At 54.0% G+C, this 20,926-nt stretch overlaps 12 protein-coding genes across 12 annotated transcripts; 5 read left to right on the forward strand and 7 right to left on the reverse strand.

Moving 5' to 3' along the window:
• Positions 1-225: 225 nt before the first annotated feature.
• On the reverse strand, positions 226-1,921 carry PHYSODRAFT_344211 (hypothetical protein; the record flags this gene model as incomplete). The annotated part of the gene is made up of 5 exons (XM_009519263.1): positions 226-818; positions 845-923; positions 1,007-1,207; positions 1,239-1,349; positions 1,844-1,921. The coding sequence occupies 5 exons, from the start codon at positions 1,919-1,921 to the stop codon at positions 787-789; spliced, it is 501 nt and encodes a 166-aa protein (XP_009517558.1). The 3' UTR covers positions 226-786.
• A 1,512-nt stretch (positions 1,922-3,433) lies between these two features.
• PHYSODRAFT_323692 (hypothetical protein) lies at positions 3,434-3,774 on the forward strand (the record flags this gene model as incomplete). Its single annotated transcript, XM_009519264.1, has 2 exons — positions 3,434-3,648; positions 3,681-3,774. 2 exons carry the CDS (start codon positions 3,434-3,436, stop codon positions 3,772-3,774), a joined length of 309 nt encoding a protein of 102 aa, XP_009517559.1.
• Positions 3,775-5,368: 1,594 nt separating this feature from the next.
• Positions 5,369-6,085, reverse strand: PHYSODRAFT_422532 (hypothetical protein; the record flags this gene model as incomplete). Its single annotated transcript, XM_009519265.1, has 1 exon — positions 5,369-6,085. A coding segment is annotated over one exon (717 nt), but the record flags the coding sequence as incomplete, so codon positions are not given.
• A 66-nt stretch (positions 6,086-6,151) lies between these two features.
• On the reverse strand, positions 6,152-6,931 carry PHYSODRAFT_323694 (hypothetical protein; the record flags this gene model as incomplete). The annotated part of the gene is made up of 1 exon (XM_009519266.1): positions 6,152-6,931. The coding sequence occupies one exon, from the start codon at positions 6,929-6,931 to the stop codon at positions 6,152-6,154; it is 780 nt and encodes a 259-aa protein (XP_009517561.1).
• Positions 6,932-8,961: 2,030 nt separating this feature from the next.
• PHYSODRAFT_468895 (hypothetical protein) lies at positions 8,962-10,203 on the reverse strand (the record flags this gene model as incomplete). The annotated part of the gene is made up of 6 exons (XM_009519267.1): positions 8,962-9,228; positions 9,298-9,505; positions 9,585-9,657; positions 9,734-9,915; positions 9,991-10,079; positions 10,144-10,203. The coding sequence occupies 6 exons, from the start codon at positions 10,201-10,203 to the stop codon at positions 8,962-8,964; spliced, it is 879 nt and encodes a 292-aa protein (XP_009517562.1).
• A 492-nt stretch (positions 10,204-10,695) lies between these two features.
• Positions 10,696-11,933, reverse strand: PHYSODRAFT_264095 (hypothetical protein; the record flags this gene model as incomplete). Its single annotated transcript, XM_009519268.1, has 6 exons — positions 10,696-10,956; positions 11,030-11,237; positions 11,307-11,379; positions 11,454-11,635; positions 11,700-11,788; positions 11,862-11,933. 6 exons carry the CDS (start codon positions 11,931-11,933, stop codon positions 10,696-10,698), a joined length of 885 nt encoding a protein of 294 aa, XP_009517563.1.
• A 308-nt stretch (positions 11,934-12,241) lies between these two features.
• On the reverse strand, positions 12,242-13,474 carry PHYSODRAFT_323696 (hypothetical protein; the record flags this gene model as incomplete). The annotated part of the gene is made up of 1 exon (XM_009519269.1): positions 12,242-13,474. The coding sequence occupies one exon, from the start codon at positions 13,472-13,474 to the stop codon at positions 12,242-12,244; it is 1,233 nt and encodes a 410-aa protein (XP_009517564.1).
• Positions 13,475-14,746: 1,272 nt separating this feature from the next.
• Positions 14,747-14,968, forward strand: PHYSODRAFT_470214 (hypothetical protein; the record flags this gene model as incomplete). The annotated part of the gene is made up of 1 exon (XM_009519270.1): positions 14,747-14,968. A coding segment is annotated over one exon (222 nt), but the record flags the coding sequence as incomplete, so codon positions are not given.
• A 312-nt stretch (positions 14,969-15,280) lies between these two features.
• On the forward strand, positions 15,281-15,451 carry PHYSODRAFT_473773 (hypothetical protein; the record flags this gene model as incomplete). The annotated part of the gene is made up of 1 exon (XM_009519271.1): positions 15,281-15,451. A coding segment is annotated over one exon (171 nt), but the record flags the coding sequence as incomplete, so codon positions are not given.
• A 145-nt stretch (positions 15,452-15,596) lies between these two features.
• Positions 15,597-16,116, forward strand: PHYSODRAFT_474148 (hypothetical protein; the record flags this gene model as incomplete). The annotated part of the gene is made up of 2 exons (XM_009519272.1): positions 15,597-15,787; positions 15,858-16,116. The coding sequence occupies 2 exons, from the start codon at positions 15,597-15,599 to the stop codon at positions 16,114-16,116; spliced, it is 450 nt and encodes a 149-aa protein (XP_009517567.1).
• Positions 16,117-17,322: 1,206 nt separating this feature from the next.
• On the forward strand, positions 17,323-18,179 carry PHYSODRAFT_284600 (hypothetical protein). Its single transcript, XM_009519273.1, has 4 exons — positions 17,323-17,536; positions 17,618-17,663; positions 17,735-18,046; positions 18,117-18,179. The coding sequence occupies exons 1-4, from the start codon at positions 17,355-17,357 to the stop codon at positions 18,135-18,137; spliced, it is 561 nt and encodes a 186-aa protein (XP_009517568.1). The 5' UTR covers positions 17,323-17,354; the 3' UTR covers positions 18,138-18,179.
• A 219-nt stretch (positions 18,180-18,398) lies between these two features.
• PHYSODRAFT_553352 (hypothetical protein) lies at positions 18,399-20,829 on the reverse strand (the record flags this gene model as incomplete). Its single annotated transcript, XM_009519274.1, has 1 exon — positions 18,399-20,829. One exon carries the CDS (start codon positions 20,827-20,829, stop codon positions 18,535-18,537), a length of 2,295 nt encoding a protein of 764 aa, XP_009517569.1. The 3' UTR covers positions 18,399-18,534.
• Between the last annotated feature and the right edge of the window lie 97 nt (positions 20,830-20,926).

The following is a 20,926-nucleotide window of genomic DNA, read 5'->3' on the forward strand; positions in this document are numbered from 1 at the left end:
CAAGAAATAGAAGTATTTTCCAACAGTCGAAATGAACGGGAAAGAGTTCAGATACGCTAAAATAGACCGCAAAATCGGAATCTACGCCCGATTCTACCCCTTATATCTACGGTAACTATCGTTATAGGTTTTATGCATGGAAGTAGCCCTAATTATTACTCAAAGTCCAAGGTTCGGTGTCCGGGACAATATTGCCGGAAAAGGGGGAGGTATAGTCGTGCTGTTCGAGGACGGCGGATATCTTGGGCTACTAGTTGAGATAGTCCAGGGAAAGAACCCCCGAGCACTTGGAAAATACGACTTGGCGGATCTCCAGGTCTTTCACGCGGCAACCACGTCTGGCTGGCTCAAGATCGGTAGCGATGAACATAAGGCGGTGATGCAAGGCAATATCCCTGAGCGGTTCCAGACCAACCGCATGAGCCCATATTGGCGAGTCGATTTGCCTTTGCAAGTCGACAAAGGACACGATCCGATTTTTTCCCCGCGCTATAGCAAGACTGGGCCTCGTCCTGGGCCTGATGAGATCCATATCATTGTATCGGCTCCATCGAAACGTAAAGGTATGTGAAGCGGGCCCACTTGTCTTGCCCGAGCCGCTGGGCAGGTCGTATGCCCACGCTGCGAGTTCGCACGTGAATCTTGTAGCTTCAACACCGTGTTGGCCGTCAGAGATCCACCTGATCTCCCCCTGCCGGAACGTCCACCGTCGTGTCCGCTCCAATTTTATATTACGAGGAATAGCCTAAACCACTCCTACGAATAGACACTAGCTCTCACTAGCACCTACTCCTCGTTCTCGTTCTCGTCAACCCCGCCTGTCCGTACGAACCGCACGTCCGACCGTCCACAGATCCCGCGCCCGACTCGTCCGAGGAGCAGTTGGCCTCGTTACCCGCTGCTCGCTCTCCGTCTGGGACCGCCTGCGACCCGTCCGTCCACGCTGTTCGCCGTCCCAGATGTAGCCTGCAGGACGTTCGTGTCCTGCCGCCGTTCAGCTCTCCACGTGCTCACGCACGCTCAGCTCGTAGTTCGCGTGCTCTCCAGCACGCAACGCCAAAGTCCTTCGGTCGTCTGTGTCCCCGCCGTCCGAATCTAGAGTGTGGCCGCGTGTGCCAAACTCGTCAAATTCCGAAGTCCCGGCCTCTCTCAGCCGCTCGTTGCTCAACGTTGACTCGACATCGGGGCTGGATTCAGCCCGTGGGTGCTGCCGGTCGTGCCACTTCGACCACTCGCACAGCGTCCTCCGTCGCCGTCACGAGGTACTGGACCTCCACCGTGCTGTCGATCGCCGCCATGTGCTCGTTCGAGCTGTGCGTCACCGTCGCGCCGTTGTCCTCCGCCGCCGTCTTGCTCACGTGGGTCCACCGTTCGGGCCCTCCATATGGATACGTTTCAGGTTCCCGACATTGTTGTTTATTCTTCTTAACTTATTGGCGTGTTGGTCAGGTGCAAATGCAGACTTGGGGTTCGAAGGTACTGTTTTCATCAGAGGTTGCTCGATCGCGATTTTATGATGCACTGATGCTCCGCAATCTGTTACTTAGAATGCAAGAAGTCACAAGTTTCGAGAAAAACTCCCCCTGCCCGATTTCCGTCTCAAGGTACGTTTTTGTCTTACTAAATGACATACTCTGAAGCCAAGAGGGTCTGCACTAATGCTTGCAAAATCATCCAGGAACCGAAAGAAAGAAAGGTAAATCAATTTCGGGCATGCCCCCGAAATTGAATCGATCCATCCTATGCTGTAACTGGGGCCGTAACTAACTTGATACTTCGATGCTAGATCAAGCCCGTCCTGTAAAGTTCTGGGAGAAGTTGCGTGCGAAGTTCCTCAAAGTACCTGCTCCTTCGTCCCACCGACGAGGCGCTCTCGTGGCAATTCGGCAGTTCTTTGGTGCACGGAAAAGGTTGCCCCCATTACAAGCCAAGCGCCAAGCCATGTGACCTCGACAAGAGTTGTGCGGTTTTGCACAATTTCTGAAGTTGCCACCAATACAAACCTGTTTGACGTGCTATCGTTCGAGAGATGCGAGTTGCATTACCTTTAGCTATAGTTTGTAGATGCCATACACTTGGAGTGGCTCTTGTGACGAGCGGGTACGCTGAACGAAAACTGGAAGCGATCTAGTTCCTCGCATCAAAGAGTGCGCAATTTTTTTACGTTACGAAATCCTTCTTGACGGCATATATTTGTCACGAGGGTTCCCCACTGGTACCTTGCTGTTGAGTTGCGAATATTGGGCAGATTTAGTTCCTGTGCCTTACTCACTGGTCACACCATCGAAAGTTTCGAAGAGCTGCCCAAGCCAGCTTCCGAGTCGTTGGGCTGCTTGAAAGTGCCGTAATGCACATCAATGTTTGTTCTAACTGGGGTATCGTCAATCTGTAGAATACACAGCAACACGAAACGTAGTCTTGATGAAGCCCAAACGTGCCGGCCAGTCGCACTTACTCGTTCATCGTTGCGGAGCTTTCAGCAAATTTCTTGATCGCATAAACGGCGAATCACACGGTAGTGTTTTGGTTAGTATCTTGCAGCAGCAGTGTGCGGCATCGCTGCTTGAAGCCGCTCTATTTGGTACGGCGACCTGGCGGCCGGTAGCATCAGCGAGAGATCATTCGGACCCATTACGTACGGCCATGGCTCGCCTGGCGCAGCATAGTACTGTCCCGCGAGTCTCCTGACAACGAACGAAGACCAGAAAAGCGGATCTTAAATATGCAAGCGCCTTATAATGGTCGAAACCCGCGAGCCTTGCTTTCGCGAAGATATCGATGTCAGCCGATTCGCAGTAGTATTCAAGAACTCTGCGAATCAGGTTCTTGAACTTGGTTTCTCCCTGGCACATCTACATCGTTAGTGTAAGTTAGCAGGCATCAAGCACAAGCGTAAGATCACACTCCAGACAAAAATGTAAACAGAAAGGGGATAATAACTAAATGAAAACCGGCCGGTAGCACAGGAGACGTGAAGAGAGCTTCAATAGCATTTGTCGCCGTAGATGAATCCGGAATAACACCTCCTGGACATCAACGCGTGATCTTCAATCTACAATTTAATCGAAAAACGGTGAAACCCTGCGATAGAGAACCAATCAAAACATTCTCGTTCCAGAATACTTACAATCCAATTAGGGCGATATGTGAATTCAGCATCCATAAATCTCCTGCCTCGGTGAGAGTGAGAAAAGTCACTTCTGTAGACGCGGTGGACTCGAACTTGTGGGCGGAAGTTCTCACTTTCATATCGGGAACTTCCCAAATTAATCGCTCTCACCAAAGTTGGTTCAATCTGGACCATTGGCGCTCCATTTTTGATGAACTGTGCGACACCATGGATGTCTTCACTTCGTTTAGGCACGCGCGGTTCTGGAGCGCCTTTGAGAGGGGCTAGCTCTTCGCGCAGCAGTAGACGTTCTACCACATGATCATGCGCGTGCTGTCGGCGCGCGACGAGGACATCCTGAGCACGGTGCTCAACTGGGTGTTCGTGGCTGTCATAAATTTCACGACGGGGCTGCTGGGAGCGCTCTTCTACTTCCTCTTCTCGCTCGTGAACATGGTGTACTCGTACCAGCCGGACCCGCTCAGTGCCACGGCGTTCGTGGTGCTGGGCTTCATCGGCCCCGCAAGCGTTGTCGCCTCGTATTTATTCGCATCTACGGCATGGTGACGAGTGGAGTCTACGTAGTGGGCAAGGTTGTGGTGCGTGACGCACTGGAGCAGGAGCGACGCCAGCAGCAACTGCGTGGTGAACGACAGGAATGGTAGACCGATAAAATGGCATTGTATTGTTTTTCCTTCTACCTCGCTAATGCTGAGTGCAGTAGTTGACCAAGCGAACCTGTTGAACCAGATCCAGTTTTCAGTATTGTTTGATGGAAACGATAAAAAATCTTCCTGCGTTCTGGGGGTGGTTCTCAATGTCTTATCCGATGTACATCTTGTACACGTTCAGAATTGAGGGGTCGACCGAATAATTCCTATCGAGTACGTAAAGGACGTTGTGAGCCGCTACTGCAATTGACCCGGTGTTGCTAGATGGACCGCCCGTAAGGTACGTCGTCACCTCTTTGGTGGAGAGTCTGAGCTTGCGGATGCAGCGATTTACCTCGTCTGCGACGTATAGATTACCACCGGAACCAACAGCAACGGCCACTGGGATATTAAATCTCGCGGAAGTTCCAATGCCATCGATAAACCCGGTGGTGGAAGATCCGGCCACCACTTGTGGCCCACCGCCCGACGTGAATTCAAACACTTGGTTGTCACTCGTGACGAAGATGTTGTCGGATGAATCAATCGCAATACCCCTGGGACAGATCAGACTCGTGCTAAAGGTGCTGCCCACGCCCTGCGGGGTAATCTTGGTTATCACGCTTCTAAAGTAATCCGCGACGTACACATTGCCACTAGAATCCACGGCAATACCCTGGCATTTATTCGCTGAGGACGAGCCAGTGTCGTACGTGAGATTGTAGAGCGTACTCACCGTACCACCCGTGATCTTGCGCACTCGATCATAGTCACAGATGAAGAGATCGCCGCTGCTGCTGAGCGCAATAGCACATACCGCATAAAACCTTGCATCTAGCAGCGCACCATCAGCGTAACCCCTGTCACGATGACTACCAGCGTACACGATCGGTCCACTGCCTTCGGTCATTCGGAGAATGGTAGCATCGGCACTAAAGTACATAACTCCGGTTGATGTCACAACAATCCCCGCCCGTTCAACGACGTACAAGCCAGATTCCGTGTATAGCGACGATACTTGCACAACCCCGCCGGCAGCGCCAGAACTACTGTCGAACGACACACCTGAGCTACTGCTCGAGCCATCACCAGCGGACGAGGTCGACGTATCTGAGCCAGTGCTAGCATCACCACCCGAGCCAGTGCTCGTGCTAGAGCCATCACCTCCTGACGGGGCCAGCACACCTGAGCTACTGCTCGTTCCACCACTCGCCGACGAGGATGACCCACCAGAGCCAGTATTCGTGCTTGCATCACTACTCGATGAAGACTTTAGACCCACAACGACGACCACCAAAACAGCTCCAATGACCACAAGGGCGAGCACCGCAGCTCCGATCCTTTTACACGATCTCGAAATTGATCGAGACCTCGATTTCGGTGACTTCACTGGTGTGTCATTGCCCAAATCCGGTCGCACTCGCGTTATACGCGCCTCCGCCACATTTAACGGCCGCTCACTTCCATTGCTATGGTGATCCGAGTTGGTTTCAAGTCTGCTGTGGGCAATCACCGCCTGGTTGGTTCGCGCGTCAACGCCTAATAAAGCCAATTCGTTGTTTGATCTGCCAAGACTGCTGCTGTTGACCTCCACGGGGCCTCGCACTGGCTGCTGACTCAACAACGATCTTAACGCCGCAATCACCTTTTCTATCGTTGGCCTTTGATCGGGCGTCGAGTCGCAGCATTGAGTGATCAGTTTCCAGGCGCCATCGCTGATCAATTGCACATCTCGGGATGGAAGTTCGCCGCATAGTTTGCACGTGCGGAGCTCTTCGTCGCTTGAAATATCTGCATACGGCGATCCACCCATAAGTGCGTGGTAGAGTGCCATGCCGAACGAGTAGACATCGGACTTGGTACTCGGCAGCATCCCTCTCACACACTCGGGCGCCAAGTAGCGCACGGCATCCGTGATTGCAATCCCCGCTGCGACTGCTGTGCCATTCACGAGACGCCGGTCCTTCATCGCACTCCAGTCGAAGCTGCGATCGAAGTCGCAGATTTTCACTTGAGTATTTCCCCACACGAGAATGTTGTCGCACTTCAAGTCTCCATGGACGATGCCGATGGAATGCATCTTCGAGACCGCTTGGGCAGCTTGCGAGAGTATTTCGAGGCTGAGTGTGGAGCGGTTGATCTCGTCTTGCCGGAGGAACTTATCGAGTGGCCCCTTGTCGCAATAGTCCATTATGACGAAGGGGGTGGTCGTGAAGTAGCAGGCGCCATAGAGTCGGCAGATGTTGTCATAGCGGCTCAGTCGCTCCCATAGCCTCATTGTACTGAAGAACTTACGTTTCGCTGCGTCGTCGGACTTCGTGACATTATCATTGAAGACCTTGACCGCCACTACGGTGCCGTCTTTCAGCACACCTCGATAGACTTTGGCATCTCAGCCAAATCCAATGAACATCGACATGTCGATCTCGACTTCGTCTTCCGTGACGTACCAGTCCGGGAGGTTGCTGATCTCATCTCGAACAGTGCGGCTTGAGCTCGCCCACAGCTTTTCCTTGATAACGCTGACCACGCCGTCCCTAGTGTCCAGGGTGTTCTGCATCGTCACGTCATTCCGACGACCCAGGCAAGAGAAAGTCGCCAGGATCTCCTTCTGGTTGTCGGGGTCGCCCATGGCCGTCATTGCTTCAGTAGAATCGACAAATTTCATATACCGCTTGTTTCGTTCCTCAATCGGGGCTGCAATTGGGACTGCGCTACGGAAGTTAACACTCCCATCAATGGAGCATTCGGTGGTGAGGCGCTCGACCAGTTTTTCCTTGGTTTTCTTCGCGTTCAAGCTCGCGTTGTCCACTTCCTGGTGGAACACCAGCTGCTTGAGGATGTTCTTCTTGGAGTATTTGTCCACGACGCGATCGTAGTTTCGGACCTCCGCCTCGAACTTCATGATCAGTTTCTGCAGTCCGGCGGTCAGTTTGTCTTGGTTCTTGACGCGCTGCAGCATATCGAGGGCCCAGCGGAAGTCCTCCACGTCTTCGATGATGTTAGTCTGCTGTGTCTTGAATGCAGACGCCTTCTCTTCCAACCCACTCAATACCTGGGCGACCTGTAACAGGACCTTGCCGAGCTCAAACGCGCTGTTGACAAGTGCGCCTGAGCCGGGGAGGACAATATTCGCGGCAATGACCGCAGTACTCTGCACTTTGTCCATCATGTTCGCGGGCTTTGCCAAGGCTGGAAGTTTTCACGGCGGCCTGAGTGTAAAGTTGGCCCGGCGGCGTCTCTGTTGCTGCTATACTTCAGCTTTGAATGAAACAAGGCGGCCCACCGATTGTTGACTGCGGGAATAAAGCTCTGTCTCCGTAGGTATTTTCGGCGGGGGCATCACAGTCGTTTGGAGGTCTCATCTTTGCTGCAGGTCTTGCCACCAGTACCATAGCTAAAGTTAGCTAGCTACAGGCGAGATGTGAGCGAATTTACGCAACATGAGACTGCTTGAGTTGCGTCGGCTTGCAACAAACACAGCGTTTCAAATGGATTGAAAACGCATTGGACGTGGTTTCTTTCTGCATGTAGTTGGGGATGAAGGCAAAAACTGTTCATCAAGAGCTTGCAGCAATCACCATTCTTGACTTGTACTTATAAGCAGTTTGTATCTAGGCTCAAGTTTGACGGTGCGCTACTAGAGGCAAGGTTTTATGCGATAGGTGGTATCGCCTTCAGCAGTAGCCGTGTTCTCTTGACAGAGTGCGCAAGGTCACGGGCGATCGAGTGCATACGTTTTACATATTCACGTACACTATACTCCCGTATAGATGCGGGCGTATCTGGCGTGGATTCAAGCGAAATGTGTACGTCACGGATTACCCTTGCAACATGATAACTAACATTACCCCGATGGGCGTGTTCAGCACCTTCAGCACGGCTATAGGCGGCCCCAGGAGCATTGCAATCGATTCGTCAGACAGCATTTATGTCAAGAGTGACAATCAAGTGTTTGAATTCACATCGAGCGGTGATGTGCAAGCGGTGACCGGGATCTTCTACAACCGGGTTTAGTGATGGTACTGGCACTTCCGCCAGATTTTATAACCCTGAGGCTATCTCTATTGGTTCCGATGGCGATCTATTCAACGCGGATGTGGATAACTACTGCATCCGCAAGCTTATTCACTGCACCAAAGAGGTCGCTACGTACGTTGCGACTGGCCCATTCAGTAGTATTATGTCACTTGCAGCAATATCACGACACCAATTTTTCAGTCAACCAAACGTATTCAAGATCTACATCGGATAATACACCAATTGAGAAATCGACCTTCTTAAGCATTTCCTGGCTTTGCCAATGTGAAACATTGCAACACAAGTCCGATGTCAAGCTCGAAGAATACTTAGTATGTACCACTTCGATCGTCTTAGGGAAAGCATATGCCAAGAGACTACATGAAAAGGGGTCGCTTTTGTATTTGTTTTAGTAGAGTGTCGTTCCCCTTTTTACCCAAGACGATTTGTGAGCGGCGATAGTCCATAACTCTTGACGTTATAGAAATCGATGCCGATTTGGGATCCAATGCATATTGATTCAACGCAGAATGAAGGCAATAGACTTTCGACAAGACATCTCCAAAAGCGGTACTACAAAAAAATCGCTGATAAGGTGCAGTGGGCTTTCATTATACGCAGAAAACGAGATTTCATAGCACAACCGGCGCATAACACGGAATTGGTTGGTCCTCCCACCTTTCGATACTTCGCCAACATGGTCTACATATTGGGGCGTCTCGATTCCGTATGCAATGATCAAGGGCGGAACCTCGTTCTGGTGGTGACTGAAATGTCATCAAAAATCACATGACAATTTCGTTGGCAATCCAGCTCGAATAGATGTTCTCAAAAATGTCGACACGGTTCGAGGAGGCCCAGCTGGAGATCCTATCGTTTTACGTGGTCTTCGCTCAGTCCCTGGCTATCGTGTACAGCTGCAACCGTGTAAAGTTTGCCACAGTGTATATGCTGCTGCTGCTGGCTAGCTTACTGCATTGTTTGTTTTGCTAGCCTTCTCAGGTAAACGCTAGCTGAAGTGGCGGGCGTTAGAAGCAGCGTGTATACAATCCAGATCCAGGACTTGCGCTTGATAAACGAGAGGCATAAGAGAGATCTCCTGCTGGTAAATCATTAATTTGATCCTTTGCAAGGGCCTACTGCGCACATGATCGCTACATCCACTGCGCCATCATAGCGGCTTTACAACTTGGCGCCAACTGTGCCGTACGGGGGGTTGTTTTCATGAGCAGGGACGGCAAGCAGCGGGCCAAGCAGGTGCCAACCTCCATCAACGTGCATGGTGTCACCCGTCACATACGCCCCAGCGGGGGACAGGTAGTACAGCACGCCGGCCGACACTTCCTCGACACTCCCGACACGCTTCGCCGCCGTGGCGCTTCTCGCTGCCACGTGGAACTGCTCCGCTCCGCCCTCGTAGTTGTCCACACCACTCGACAGGATGATCCCCTACAACCACCACACCCATCATCAGAACAGCGTTCCAGCAGATCAACTCAAGCTGCCTGGTTAACGTACCGGAGCAACGCAGTTAAGCGTGATGCCCGACGCTGCCCACTCCACGGACAGCGACTTGCTGAGGTTCTCGATGGCAGCACGTGCCGCACCGCTGTGCGCCATCAACGGGTAGCCCTTGTCGATCACGAGGATGATGTTGACGATCCTGCCGCCGTGCTCCTTCATGTACGCGTGGTACGCCTTCTTCGTGACCATGAACGTGCCGTTCCTATTGCCAATGCACCACCAAAACTGGTCAGATATCGTGGTAATCAAATTCCAAGCAGTAAATCGTCCTCCCAACGTACAGGTTCGTCTTCATGATGGCCTCCCAGCCCTTCAGGTTCACCTTCTCAATCGGCGCGCGGAATTGCCCACCCGCTACAATTGCATCAACCAACAATCCTTAGCCTCAGAACTCGAAAAAACCGCGCAGTATTGGTGACACACTCCGCACCGTTGTTGACGAGGAAGTCGATGCGCTTGTACTTAGCCAGCGTCTCGTCCACCAGGTTGTTCACCTGCTCCTCCTTGCGGATATCGCACACAATCGGGTGAATCACGTCCTTCGGGTCGCGGCCGGCGGCGTCCAATTGGCTGCGGATTGTCTCGGCCGCCGCACGAAGACGCTCCTCATTTCTAGCGGTTTAGACGATAATGACCAGTTAGCGGCAGTCAATTAGCCGTTAATTCTTAGCATTTATTGTCGCTCACCTGGCTGCGATCACCACCGAGCAGCCGAGCGACGCGAGTTCGTGCGCAATGCAGCGGCCGATTCCAGTGCCGCCTCCGGTCACGATGGCCTGCCCCGGACGGTATCAGTTAGGATACAGTACGGTACCGGTAGGGTATATCGACGGCACGCACCACTTTGCCTTGGAACAGGTCGGGGCGGTAGATGCTCGAGGCGTTGGGGGCGCGGATCATGGTGCAGCGGTGGCAGGCAGCGGCGAAGCGAATTCGGTAGTGGCGAGCGATCTAATACCGTTATTAGACGTTGATGGAGCGTTGTTGATGCATCAAAAGTGCACGCTTCAACGGCTGGTTTAACACCAGCAATTCAAAATTGAATTGCAAAGTTGAAGTTGTACGGCTTCCCTTCACTGTGCGCGAACCATAAGCTTACATGTTAGCAGCCGTGAAGTATATTATCCTGAGTATGCTTCTTGAGATTTTTGACGGTTGTGAAGCAGCGAGGCTCGAGATACGCCATACCGGTACATCGGTGGCTTCTAGGTACTTCTCTGTTTGTGCGGTGTTTACTTTTTTTGCTGCTATCGAAATCGAAATATGATAAAGTCTTTTCGAGAAGTTTTTATGTGAAAACCTCACAACAGCAACCAACACCAACGCATTTCATTTACTGAAGAAGGTTGAGAGAGTAGCTGGACAACCTCTTGGGGGCGGTCGTGCAGTAATCTACAACTTGCTGGTACCGTAGGGGTGGTTGTTTTCGTGCTGTGGAACGTCGAGAAGAGGTCCCATGAGATGCCAGCCGCCGTCCACGTGCATTGTGTCGCCCGTCACGTAGGCGCCAGCTGGAGACAAGTAGTAAAGCACACTGGCCGAGACTTCCTCAACGCTCCCCATTCGCTTCGCCGCCGTCGCCTTCTCCGCCGCATACTCGAACATCTCCGCGCCGCTGGGGTAGTTCTCAACTCCGCTGGAAAGGATGATGCCCTGCACAACACAGAAGCAAACGCGTTACAAATTCATCACCAACATGTAGGTGGCCATGAACTTCTTCTCGTACCGGAGCAACGCAGTTGAGGGTGATACCCGAGGACGCCCACTCCACCGACAGCGACTTGGACAGACTTTCGATGCCAGCGCGAGCAGCAGCGCTGTGCGCCAAGCATGGGCTGCCCTTATCCAGCACGATGATGATGTTGACGATGCTGCCGCCGTGCTCCTTCATGTAGGCGTGGTAAACCTTCTTCGTCATCAGGAAGGTGCCGTTTCTACAGTAAGGTAGGATTTGGTTAGTGTTTCGGACTGCCTCACTCAGATTGACAACGCATCGATCTTACAGATTGGTGTCCATAACAGCCTGCCACCCCTTCAACGAGACGTCTTCGAGGAGCGACCGGAACTGGCCGCCAGCTAGTGAATGACACACAATCTGGAGGTTAGTTAAACAGTCTCACTCAGGCTGCTAAGAGTTTGCAGCCCCTCACCATTGTTCACGAGGAAGTCGACGCGCTTGAACTTGGTCAACGTTTCGTCGACCAGGTTCGACACCTGCTCCTCGCTGCGGATGTTGCACGCGATAGCATGCACTGAGCCTTCGGACGTCGGGTTCGCAGCCTTCACGTCTGCTTGAATCTTGTCGGCAGCTTCCTGCAGACGCTCCAAGTTCCTGCACCAAACGCACGCCTCAATACACCGCCCAGTCATCCAGCAGGGGAGCTCCCACGCCTTACCGGGACGCGATCACGACCGTGCAGCCCAGGAACGCCAGCTCGTACGCGATACTTTTGCCGATTCCGGTTCCACCCCCAGTGACGATGGCCTACAGTGCACTCGCCGTCAATCAGAGACTGCTCCACCTCCTCCCCTCCCCTTGCAACGCTCAGCTCACCCACCACTTTGCCGTTGAACAGACCGGGCCGGTAGATGCTCGGCGCCGCCGGGTTGCGCGTGGGCTTTGCCGCCATGAGAGCTCCAAAGTGATTGTGCTGATACGTGGCAGGGGAAGGTTGATATGATGAATGGCTTATCCCCGCTGATTCTGACGCCTCATTTGGCAGCCACAGCAGATGCTCCAAGCCTGACGTATCCTTCGGCCATGATACTCGTCACCTTGGTGGTTTATTATCTTGAGAGTTTGCCTAAGTAGCTACAGTCAACCTCTTGTCTACGTTGTGTCCTATGCGCAGGCAAGGCCATGCTTCCCCGTGGTCTCGCTAATTTGTAGCTTTGATGAGCTGCTGGCGCTTACCTACCTGCTTGATATTTCCTCCGCTTATCTCACGGCGTCGTAGCGGTCCGGGCGCTTCTTGGAGAAGACGATCTGCACGAGCTGGATGGTGCGCGCGCGGAAGCCGGCGGCGCAGTACTGCAGGTAGAAGTCCCACATGCGGCAGAAGACCTCCGGGCGGTCGATGTCGCCCTTCTTGAGGTGCTCCTGGAAGCGCTCGTACCAGCACATGAGCGTCTTGTCGTAGTCCGGGCCGAGGTTGTGCACGTCCTCGACGATGAGCTTGCGCTCCGAGAAGGTGACCATCTGCGCCACGGACGGCAGGAAGCCGTTGGGGAAGATGTACTTGAGGATCCAGAGCTGGATCGGCACCTCGATGGAGCGGTTGGCGGCGATGCCGTGCACCAGCGCGAGGCCGCCGTCCTTGAGGCAGCGCTTGATCACGGTGTAGTACTCGTCCAGGTTCTTGAAGCCCACGGCCTCGATCATGGCGATGGACACGACGCGGTCGAACTGGCCGTGCATCTTGCGGTAGTCGCAGTACTCGAAGCTCGTGAGATCGCTCACGCCCTCGCGCTTGGCCCACTCGCGGGCGCCCTTGAGCTGCTCGTTGGAGATGGTGATGCCCGTGACGTGCACGCCGTACTCCTTGGCCAGGAAGCAGCCGAGGCCGCCCCAGCCGCAGCCGATCTCGAGCACGCGCATGCCCGGCTCGAGCTTGAGCTTCTTGGCGATCAGGTGCAGCTTGTTGCGCTGCGCGGCGTCCAGGTCGTGCTTGTCCTCGACGCCCTTCCAGTACGCGCACGAGTACTGCATGTACGGGTCGAGCCAGAGCTTGAAGAAGTCGTTGCCCAGGTCGTAGTGGTGCGCGCCCACGATGCCGGCGCGCGAGGGCGACTGGTAGTTGAAGATCTTGCCGCCCAGCGCGATGAACTTGGCGTTCCAGGCCTTGAAGATCTTGCGGCGCTTGTCCGCGGGCAGCGACAGCAGGCGCGTGAGCAGCTCATCCAGCGGGAGGATGGCCTCCCACTTCTTGGCCATGTACGACTCGCCGATGGCCAGCATGCCGCGGTTCACCCAGTCCAGGAAGATGTCCTCGTCGTGCACGCGGATGTCGCGGTCGACGATGATGTCGGCGTCCGCCAGCATGCCCTTGAAGAAGGTGGCGGCGCGCGCGCGCAGCACGGGGCGCATGGCCGCCCGCAGCAGGAACGAGCCGACGGCGGCGCCCGTGACCACGGAGGCGGCGATGAGAGCGGATTTCTGCTTGTCCGACATGGTGCGATAGTCCTGGAGGAGCTCTGCTTCGTCGAGGGGATCTTGGAGACTGAGCGCATTGACACGTCGGCGCTGCTCCTGCTGGCTGCCTTGGCCGGCTGCTGACGTGTGGACCTGGAGCTTTTTGGTGCAGAAATCGTGGGGCTGAGGATCGGCTTATGCTTTTTGACAGGCACTTGTTTGTTATACTTTCGACCTGGAATCGGCGGTTATGGTGGCCTGCGCAACTTGTGAAAAATAACGGATAGCAGGTAAACCACCGGTCTTTGGCCGCTGAAAATTAGAGCAACCATAAGTATGGTTGCTTTTAGCCATTCTGAGACATGTATGGTTGCTTTTAGGGATTTTAAAAATTACGAGCGTAACTTAAATGTCTAAATTACCATTAAGCCCTTAGGTACGCAAATCACGCTAAAGTGCGCTTCTGATTAGGTACGATGCCATTAAGTGCGCCACCTCATTTTATGAATCGCGCTGCTGAACGGAGGCCACGTGGGGCACGCACCTCTCGCGAATCAGTCAAGCACCAAACGGCGAGGGGGGACCGATGGCTCCTGCGGGGGGAGCCATTATAAACGGTAATCAGTATGCTCCATGTTGGTGGCAACGAGAGTATCTACGTGCCTCACATTTTGTTTGAATTCTGTCGGTATGTATTGTTTCGGCCGAAAGCTGCGGAACGTAAACGAGGAGCTAAACTACATGTACGCCGCTCTCGGGATTGAAAAAGACGACGACGAAGACGAAGACTTTGTTCTGGATGAGGAGGATGAGGAAGACAACGGCGACGAAGAGGCGGAGGATTGCTACCAAGAGGAGGAAGACGAAGAAGAGGTCGATGATGACGAGGAGAGCAATAGCGATGAACAGGAGGCAGACGACGACGGAGAATCCAGCCCAGAAGACGAAGCAGAAGCGGGTAAGACTCGTTTGGATTATTGTTGATACTTATTGAGTTGAACTGATAATGTATTGTGTATTTTTTTAGTTTGTTTAAAACGCAGGACACGCAAACAGAGCCCCGAGCCGAGAAAGAAAGCCACAGCACGCAAGAAAACACCAGGTATTCTCGTTAAAGTTGCTTTAAGCAAAAAGGTTGCGCTATCATTAATATTGACATTCACTTTGGAATCGATAGATACCGCTCTGGCCATATGCAAGCTTTCTCCTGGGGATGAAGCCCAATCTTTCGCGAATAAGCGTAAGGCGGAGCTGCAGCTTCACGAGTCTGTCGACGCTGATTCGGCCCCACGTTTATCCAAGCGGAACAAGCAGTACATACCGCGGAAGCGATCAAGCAAGCACCTTGACGAGTTGCGGGAGATCAACGAGGAGCGCGAAGAAATTATCAACCCCGTTCCGCCCTTTACCCCAGCGATTATCAAGAGTTGGAGCAAGTTCAACGCACACTTGAAAATATACAAGCAGAAGCACCACCTCAAGTTTCGAGTACGAAGCTCGGAGACACGAAATCAGTACAACAGGTATGTGTGACCTCTGTTTGATGAGAAATTTAAGTTATTAACGAAACCCCCTTTCATATGCAGCAATCATCGGGACCAAATCCCTTCACGTTTTAATTGGAGTCACAAGGTCCTCCGCTGTACACACGGTGTTTCGCAAGCGTCGCGCTCCAAGGGACATCGCAATAGAAAAGGCAACTATTGCAGGTGTCCTGCACGCATGACACCAACCGTTCAGCGGATGGAAAATGGCAAATTTCGAATTGTCATAAGAAACGAGGTATCTGCCTTTTCGTGTATTTGTTTGCTTTGTTAGTATTTCTCACATGTCGCTGTTGATAATCAGAACTTTACCCACACGCACCCGACCACCCGAACGCAAGCATCGTTGTACCTGACAACAAAGACACTTCCGTTGGACGAGCAAGATCTCGAAGATGTTAAGACTTTAACGGATGCTAGTGTTTCTTCCAAGCACATCACGAACTTCCTGAATGAGAGAATCGGTGCGTAGTTTTATATATGATATGCTGAAGTGATACTTACGTTACTGTTCGCGCTTTGTGTGTTTGCTAGGCTGCAAAAAAACACCTCAACAGACCCGTAATCTGATCCGCAGTATTATGGGGCCCGACGCAGCGGAGGCCCGTTTGAAAGACATGCTGCAAGCTATCCGCCAGTTAGACGGTAGTGACGTCCTTGTTATTCAAGACCAAATGGACGTGACATGCGGTATCGTGATGCAAACAAAGGTGCAGAAGCTGATGTTCGAGCGCTGGGGCGACACTCTTACGATGGATTTCACTCACGGCACGAGCAATTTGGGCTATCACTTGGGTGCGTATGAGTCGTTCGGTATAGCAACTTTACTATTGTTACGGCAACCTTGCGTAGTTATAGCAACCATATCGATGATATAGCAACCTTATTAACAAAGTGATTTTCTACTGTTGTGTGTTGGATATTTCAGGGAGTCTGGTCGTCACAACCGCTACTGGTAGAGGGTTCCCAGTTGTAGACTTCATATGCCTCAACCAACGAGCTCCGATGATGACAACAATCCTGGAGTATTTCCAAGAGAAGAACCCAAGTTGGCGGATGATATCCTCCATCGTGATCGACAAAGATTTCGTTGAGTGGAGGGTGCTGAAAACACTATTTCCTGCTGCGAAAGTTTAACTTTGTCAATTCCATGCCATTTCGTACTGGAAGAAGGTGATGCAGCGGGCCCCATAAAAGCTGAAGGTGTCTGAACGCGACGAGTTACTCAACCTGATGATGAAAACGCTGTACAGGTACGCAACAGGTTCTATTTATGATTCTTGTGGTAACGCTAACTTTGGAGAACATCAGTTAGACGCCACCACGACGTGTCTAAATTTAGAGATATATGTAGCAAGACCATGACGAGGGCGACGTGTCCCTGTCATTTACGCGTCATTTAAAATAAATTACCGGGTGCCAGCTGGTTTTAGGGTTGCTTTAGGCCTTGTGGTTACTTTAATTTCTGTCGTGTTGTCGTCATATGGTTGCTGTAACGCCATTCGCCCCAGCGCCGAGCCGCGGCGGATAGTCGAGGCGGACAAGAGCACGAAATGGATCCATGACGCCGGGCCATGGGCTGTTTCGCCCGAGCGCGGCGAGTGCGAGGTTGCTGTAGTTCACGGCTTGCTGCTGCTCGATGCGAGGCTGCGATGTTGATGGCTCGCTGGATGACTCACGCAAGCTTAAATGCCCTCGCAGCCGCGTTCCTTTGACGTGCGCATTGCACGTGCAAGGGCTCGACTTGACTTACCGCCAGTGCCGGCGACGGGCCCCATCTGTATTGCCGTTGCTTGCTCGGGCCGCCCGTGCTTGCGAGGGGCGTGAGGTGGCACCGCGCCACTGGCACAGCGACCTCGATCCCGTGCCGCCGGTCTCGAAGGGCACACCTTTATCGCCGCGACTTCAACAAGTCTCGCGTGGCAGTGGCGTCAAGTGACATCAGGCGCTCACGCGAGCAAGGAGAACGCTGCATCCACTTTGCTTGTCAAGGCGTTGTTGCACAATGCACTCAAGCTGAAGTTCGTAACGGACCCGTTTCGGGTGATCGAAAGGGTTGCTCGGCGATAAACACCTAAACCATGGAGTTGCCATGGATGTCCATGGGCCCTAAAGAGCTCAACGTGGCTTACTCTTGACCTGCAGAAGCTCGCCGGCAATCGGGATTTAACACCGTCGCATACTTAAGTACGTCATGTAGCCATCTTCCAAAATGGTGGATACATACCGCTCGTACCGGTATTGTACCGCGCATACATTGGCCAAAATAAAAATCCTCTTCGCGCCTGCGCATTGGCCGAAAATGCTGTGCGGCCGCAAACGCGCCGCAAACAAACCCGACGTGAAGCATCGGGATCGGGAGAGCGAGATACAACATGGGCGCTAAGCAGTCGCGCGTGGTGGCGAACGAGGCGGCGTCCGAGCTGCGCCCGGAGGACGAGCACGACGGGGAGACGCGCGCCTCCATCCGCCTCACGCCCGCGCTCATCGACCAGATCAACGGCACGCACGAGGCCTCGGCCAAGGCCCAGCAGGCGGCGGGCGGCATCAACGCGCAGTACGGGCGCTGTGGCACCATAGCATACTATGGTATCATTGATAACCTAACTATTTACACGGTACTATTACTATTGTGCAGGCAGCAGGCAGCCTTGAAGAAGCAGCTGCAGATGGCCTACAACAAGGTGCGTTCATCTAGAGAGGCCTTGAGCTCGAACTTGTGGTCCTTACGATGGATACGGTGCTTCGTGTGCAGGGCGCTGACGACTACCGGAAGAAGATGGAGGTGGATCTCAAGCAGAAGCAGCAGCAGCAGGCCGCCGCCGGGGCGCCGAGCCTGGCGCAGCAGGCGCAGCTCGCCAAGGAGCAGGAGGAGCGCGAGAACCAGCGCGTGGAGCAGCTCGTGGCCGAGATCAACAAGAAGAAGTACTGCGCGCCGCTGCGGGACGTGCAGTGCTCGACCGAGCGCGAGGCGTGTTTGCAGTGCTATAGAGACAAGAAGACCGACGTCTTGAAGTGCAAGGAAGTGGCCGACGCCTTCGTGCGGTGCGCCCGACAAAACACCGAGGTGCGTTGAGCAGTAGCACAGAATATCTGCTGGATGCCTGTTAACGCTGTTGTTTATGTGTATATTGCAGAAATTGGTCGGAGAGAACTGAAGTATCTTCCCGTTTCAGATCATCTAGCGGACTCGATAATTCACAAAGATGATGATTGTGGGCATTCTTTTTGCTTGGACTCATGTATGCTGGTGGCTTGACGTGCCTCCGGAAGGATCAAGCGCTGCCACCAAAGCGAACTACCTGTCCAGAAGAAATCAATCTGAAGAGATGGCGACGTCTACAGTAGTGCAGATGGAAGACAGAGGAAAACCTACTCGCCACTTCCAGGGCACGTAATTTGCTGGTTTGTCTGCTAAAGGTTCAAGTAAATTTGTGCTGCATTATGGTAAATGTGTGGTTTTCTGTGTGTTCCTACTGCCGACGTGAGGGTTTCTTCCTTATCTCACGGTGTTGCCGCCTTCGCTAAGCTTAGTTCATTTCACTCGGCTGCATTTTAGTTCTTCTTCTCGAAGATGTTGCCGACCATGCCCGGACGCACGTAGTCCTTGGGCTTGCCGATTTCCGCGCCCAGTGCGTCGAAGTTGTCCACTTGGATGATGATTTCGCGCGCAGCCTCGACTTCGTCAATGAACTTCTGCTCGTCAATGGTGGCACTGCGCTTCTGCTTGCGTAGTGCGGAAAGCGTCTTGTCAGCCTTGACAGCCTTGGGCAGTGTGGCGTTCAGCAGGGCCACACGGTCGTTCGGGTTCTCGGACACGAACACGTTGTCGCTCAGCAAGTTACGAATTCCCGAGTCGGTGGAGGTCAGGTCTGAAATCTGACGCCGCTGCTTGTCCGTAGGGGCTTCGTACGGCAGGCCGAACGGGAACGACAGTCCGCGCATGATCGGACCGACACCAGGCACAGGGAAGTTCTTGCTGATGCCCACGATGCCCTGCTGCGCTTCGTAGCAGAGCTGCGTCATGGCGTAGTCAAACATCGCGTCGATGCCCTCAACGTGGCGGTTGTTCTTGTAGAACCACATCGCCGAGTAGCCAAGGTAGAGGCTCGAGAACACGTCCGCAAACCGGCCCGAGATCATTTCAGCAAACTTCAACTTGCCGCCAAGCACCAGCGAGAGATCCGCGCACATGGCAAAGTTCTTCGACAACTTGTCCATCTGAGACTCGTAGTGCTCAAGCAGGGCGCTTTGCTTCTTGATGCGCGAGCGCGTGACCGCCGTCTTCAGTGAACCAGCCGTGTTCGTCACACCGTGCTGCACCAGTTTGATCAGCTCCTTCTTGAAACCTTCCAGGTCGTCGCCGTGCTGAATGGTCTTGATCAGCTCGTACAGGTGAGGGTGCGCACGGGTGAGACCTTGGCCGAAGATAATGAGCGAACGCGTCAAGACATTCGCACCCTCGACAGTGATGATCACAGGCAGTGTAGTGTACATGTTCGCGAGGAAGTTGTTGGGGCCCTTGCAGATACCAGCGCCACCCAGGACATCCATGCCACGAATGACAGCGTCACGACCACGGTCGGTGATCTGCTGTTTGCAGACACCACTGATGACGGCGGGCTGCTCGTGCTGGTTGATCATTGCGTTCACCATGTGCTGGCCGCTCGTCATGATGAAGGCGTTGCTGGCAATGATAGCAAGCTGCTCCTGGATGCCTTCCAGACTGGCAATGGGCACCTTGAACTGCTTGCGGACGCGTGCGTAGGCACCGACAGCGTTCACAGACAGCTTCGCACCAGCAACAGCAGCAGCAGGCAGACTGATGGAGCGGCCTTCGGCCAGGCAGTCCATGAGCATGTTCCAGCCGTAGCCGACACGAGTCTGACCACCAATGACCTTCGACATGGGGATGAACACGTCCTCACCCGTCACAGGGCCGTTCATGAACGGGATCGAGATGGTGTCGTGACGCTTGCCCATCTGAAGACCAGGGTGGTTGCGTTCAAGCAGCGCCACGGTGATTCCCGGGTGGCCCGTGCCCTTCAGCAGACCGTGCGGGTCCTTCACGTCCACAGCCAAGCCGACACACGTGGCCACGGGTGCCAGCGTGATGTAGCGCTTGCTGAAGGTCGCGCGGATGCCCAGCACGCCGTCCTGCTCGCAGACAATGCCGGTGTCACGCATGTTAGCTGCGTCCGACCCCGACGACGGTCCCGTGAGGCCAAAGCAGGGCAGGTGCTTGCCGTAGGCCAGGCCAGGGAGGAAGTAGTTCTTCTGCTCCTCCGTGCCGTAGCGCAGCAGCAGCTCAGCAGGGCCCAGTGAGTTGGGCACACACACTGTGACTGCAGCGGTGCCGCTGCGAGTGGCGATCTTGGTGATCACGACCGAGTGGCCGTGCGCGCTGAACTGCTTGCCGCCGTACTCCTTGGGGATGATCATGCCGAGGAAGCCCTTGTCCTTGATGAACTGCCAGACCTTGAGGGGCAGGTCCTGGTCACGCGTGACGCCGTAGTCGTCGATCATCTCGCACAGCTGCTGCACCTCGTTGTCCATGAAGGCCTGCTCCTCGGCGTTGAGCTGCGCCGAGTACTTGTCCAGCGTGGCGAGCTTGGGCGCGCCCGAGAAGATGTCGCGGTCGAAGCCCACGGTGCCGCTGTCCAGCGCCGCCTTCTCAGTGTCCGACATGCGCGGCATCACGCGCTTGGCCAGCTTGTACACCTGCTCGGCCACGAACGTGCGCGTCTGCGTCTGGTGCAGCACCTGCACGGCCGGCAGCGCCGAGCGCGCCGCCACGAGCCGCAGCCCGCTGAGCCGCGTCGAGCTCTTGAGCAGCGCCGGGGACAGCATCCTGGAGGGAGGAGGATTGGGGGAAGAAGACTAAGAGATCCTTGTGTCGGCTAGCGCGTCGATTCGGAAGTGTCGTTGCGGGTTGCAACCCCACGGC

Source organism: Phytophthora sojae, assembly GCF_000149755.1.
Source record: "Phytophthora sojae unplaced genomic scaffold PHYSOscaffold_1, whole genome shotgun sequence".
NCBI lineage: Eukaryota > Oomycota > Peronosporomycetes > Peronosporales > Peronosporaceae > Phytophthora > Phytophthora sojae.

Bases quoted from the DNA above. Each gene is read 5' to 3' on its own strand.
- PHYSODRAFT_284600 (XM_009519273.1), top strand. From the start codon at position 17,355: ATGGGCGCTAAGCAGTCGCGCGTGGTGGCGAACGAGGCGGCGTCCGAG. The intron at 17,664-17,734 runs GTGCGTTCATCT...CTTCGTGTGCAG, and splicing joins TGCAGATGGCCTACAACAAG to GGCGCTGACGACTACCGGAA. The intron at 18,047-18,116 runs GTGCGTTGAGCA...TGTATATTGCAG, and splicing joins GCGCCCGACAAAACACCGAG to AAATTGGTCGGAGAGAACTG.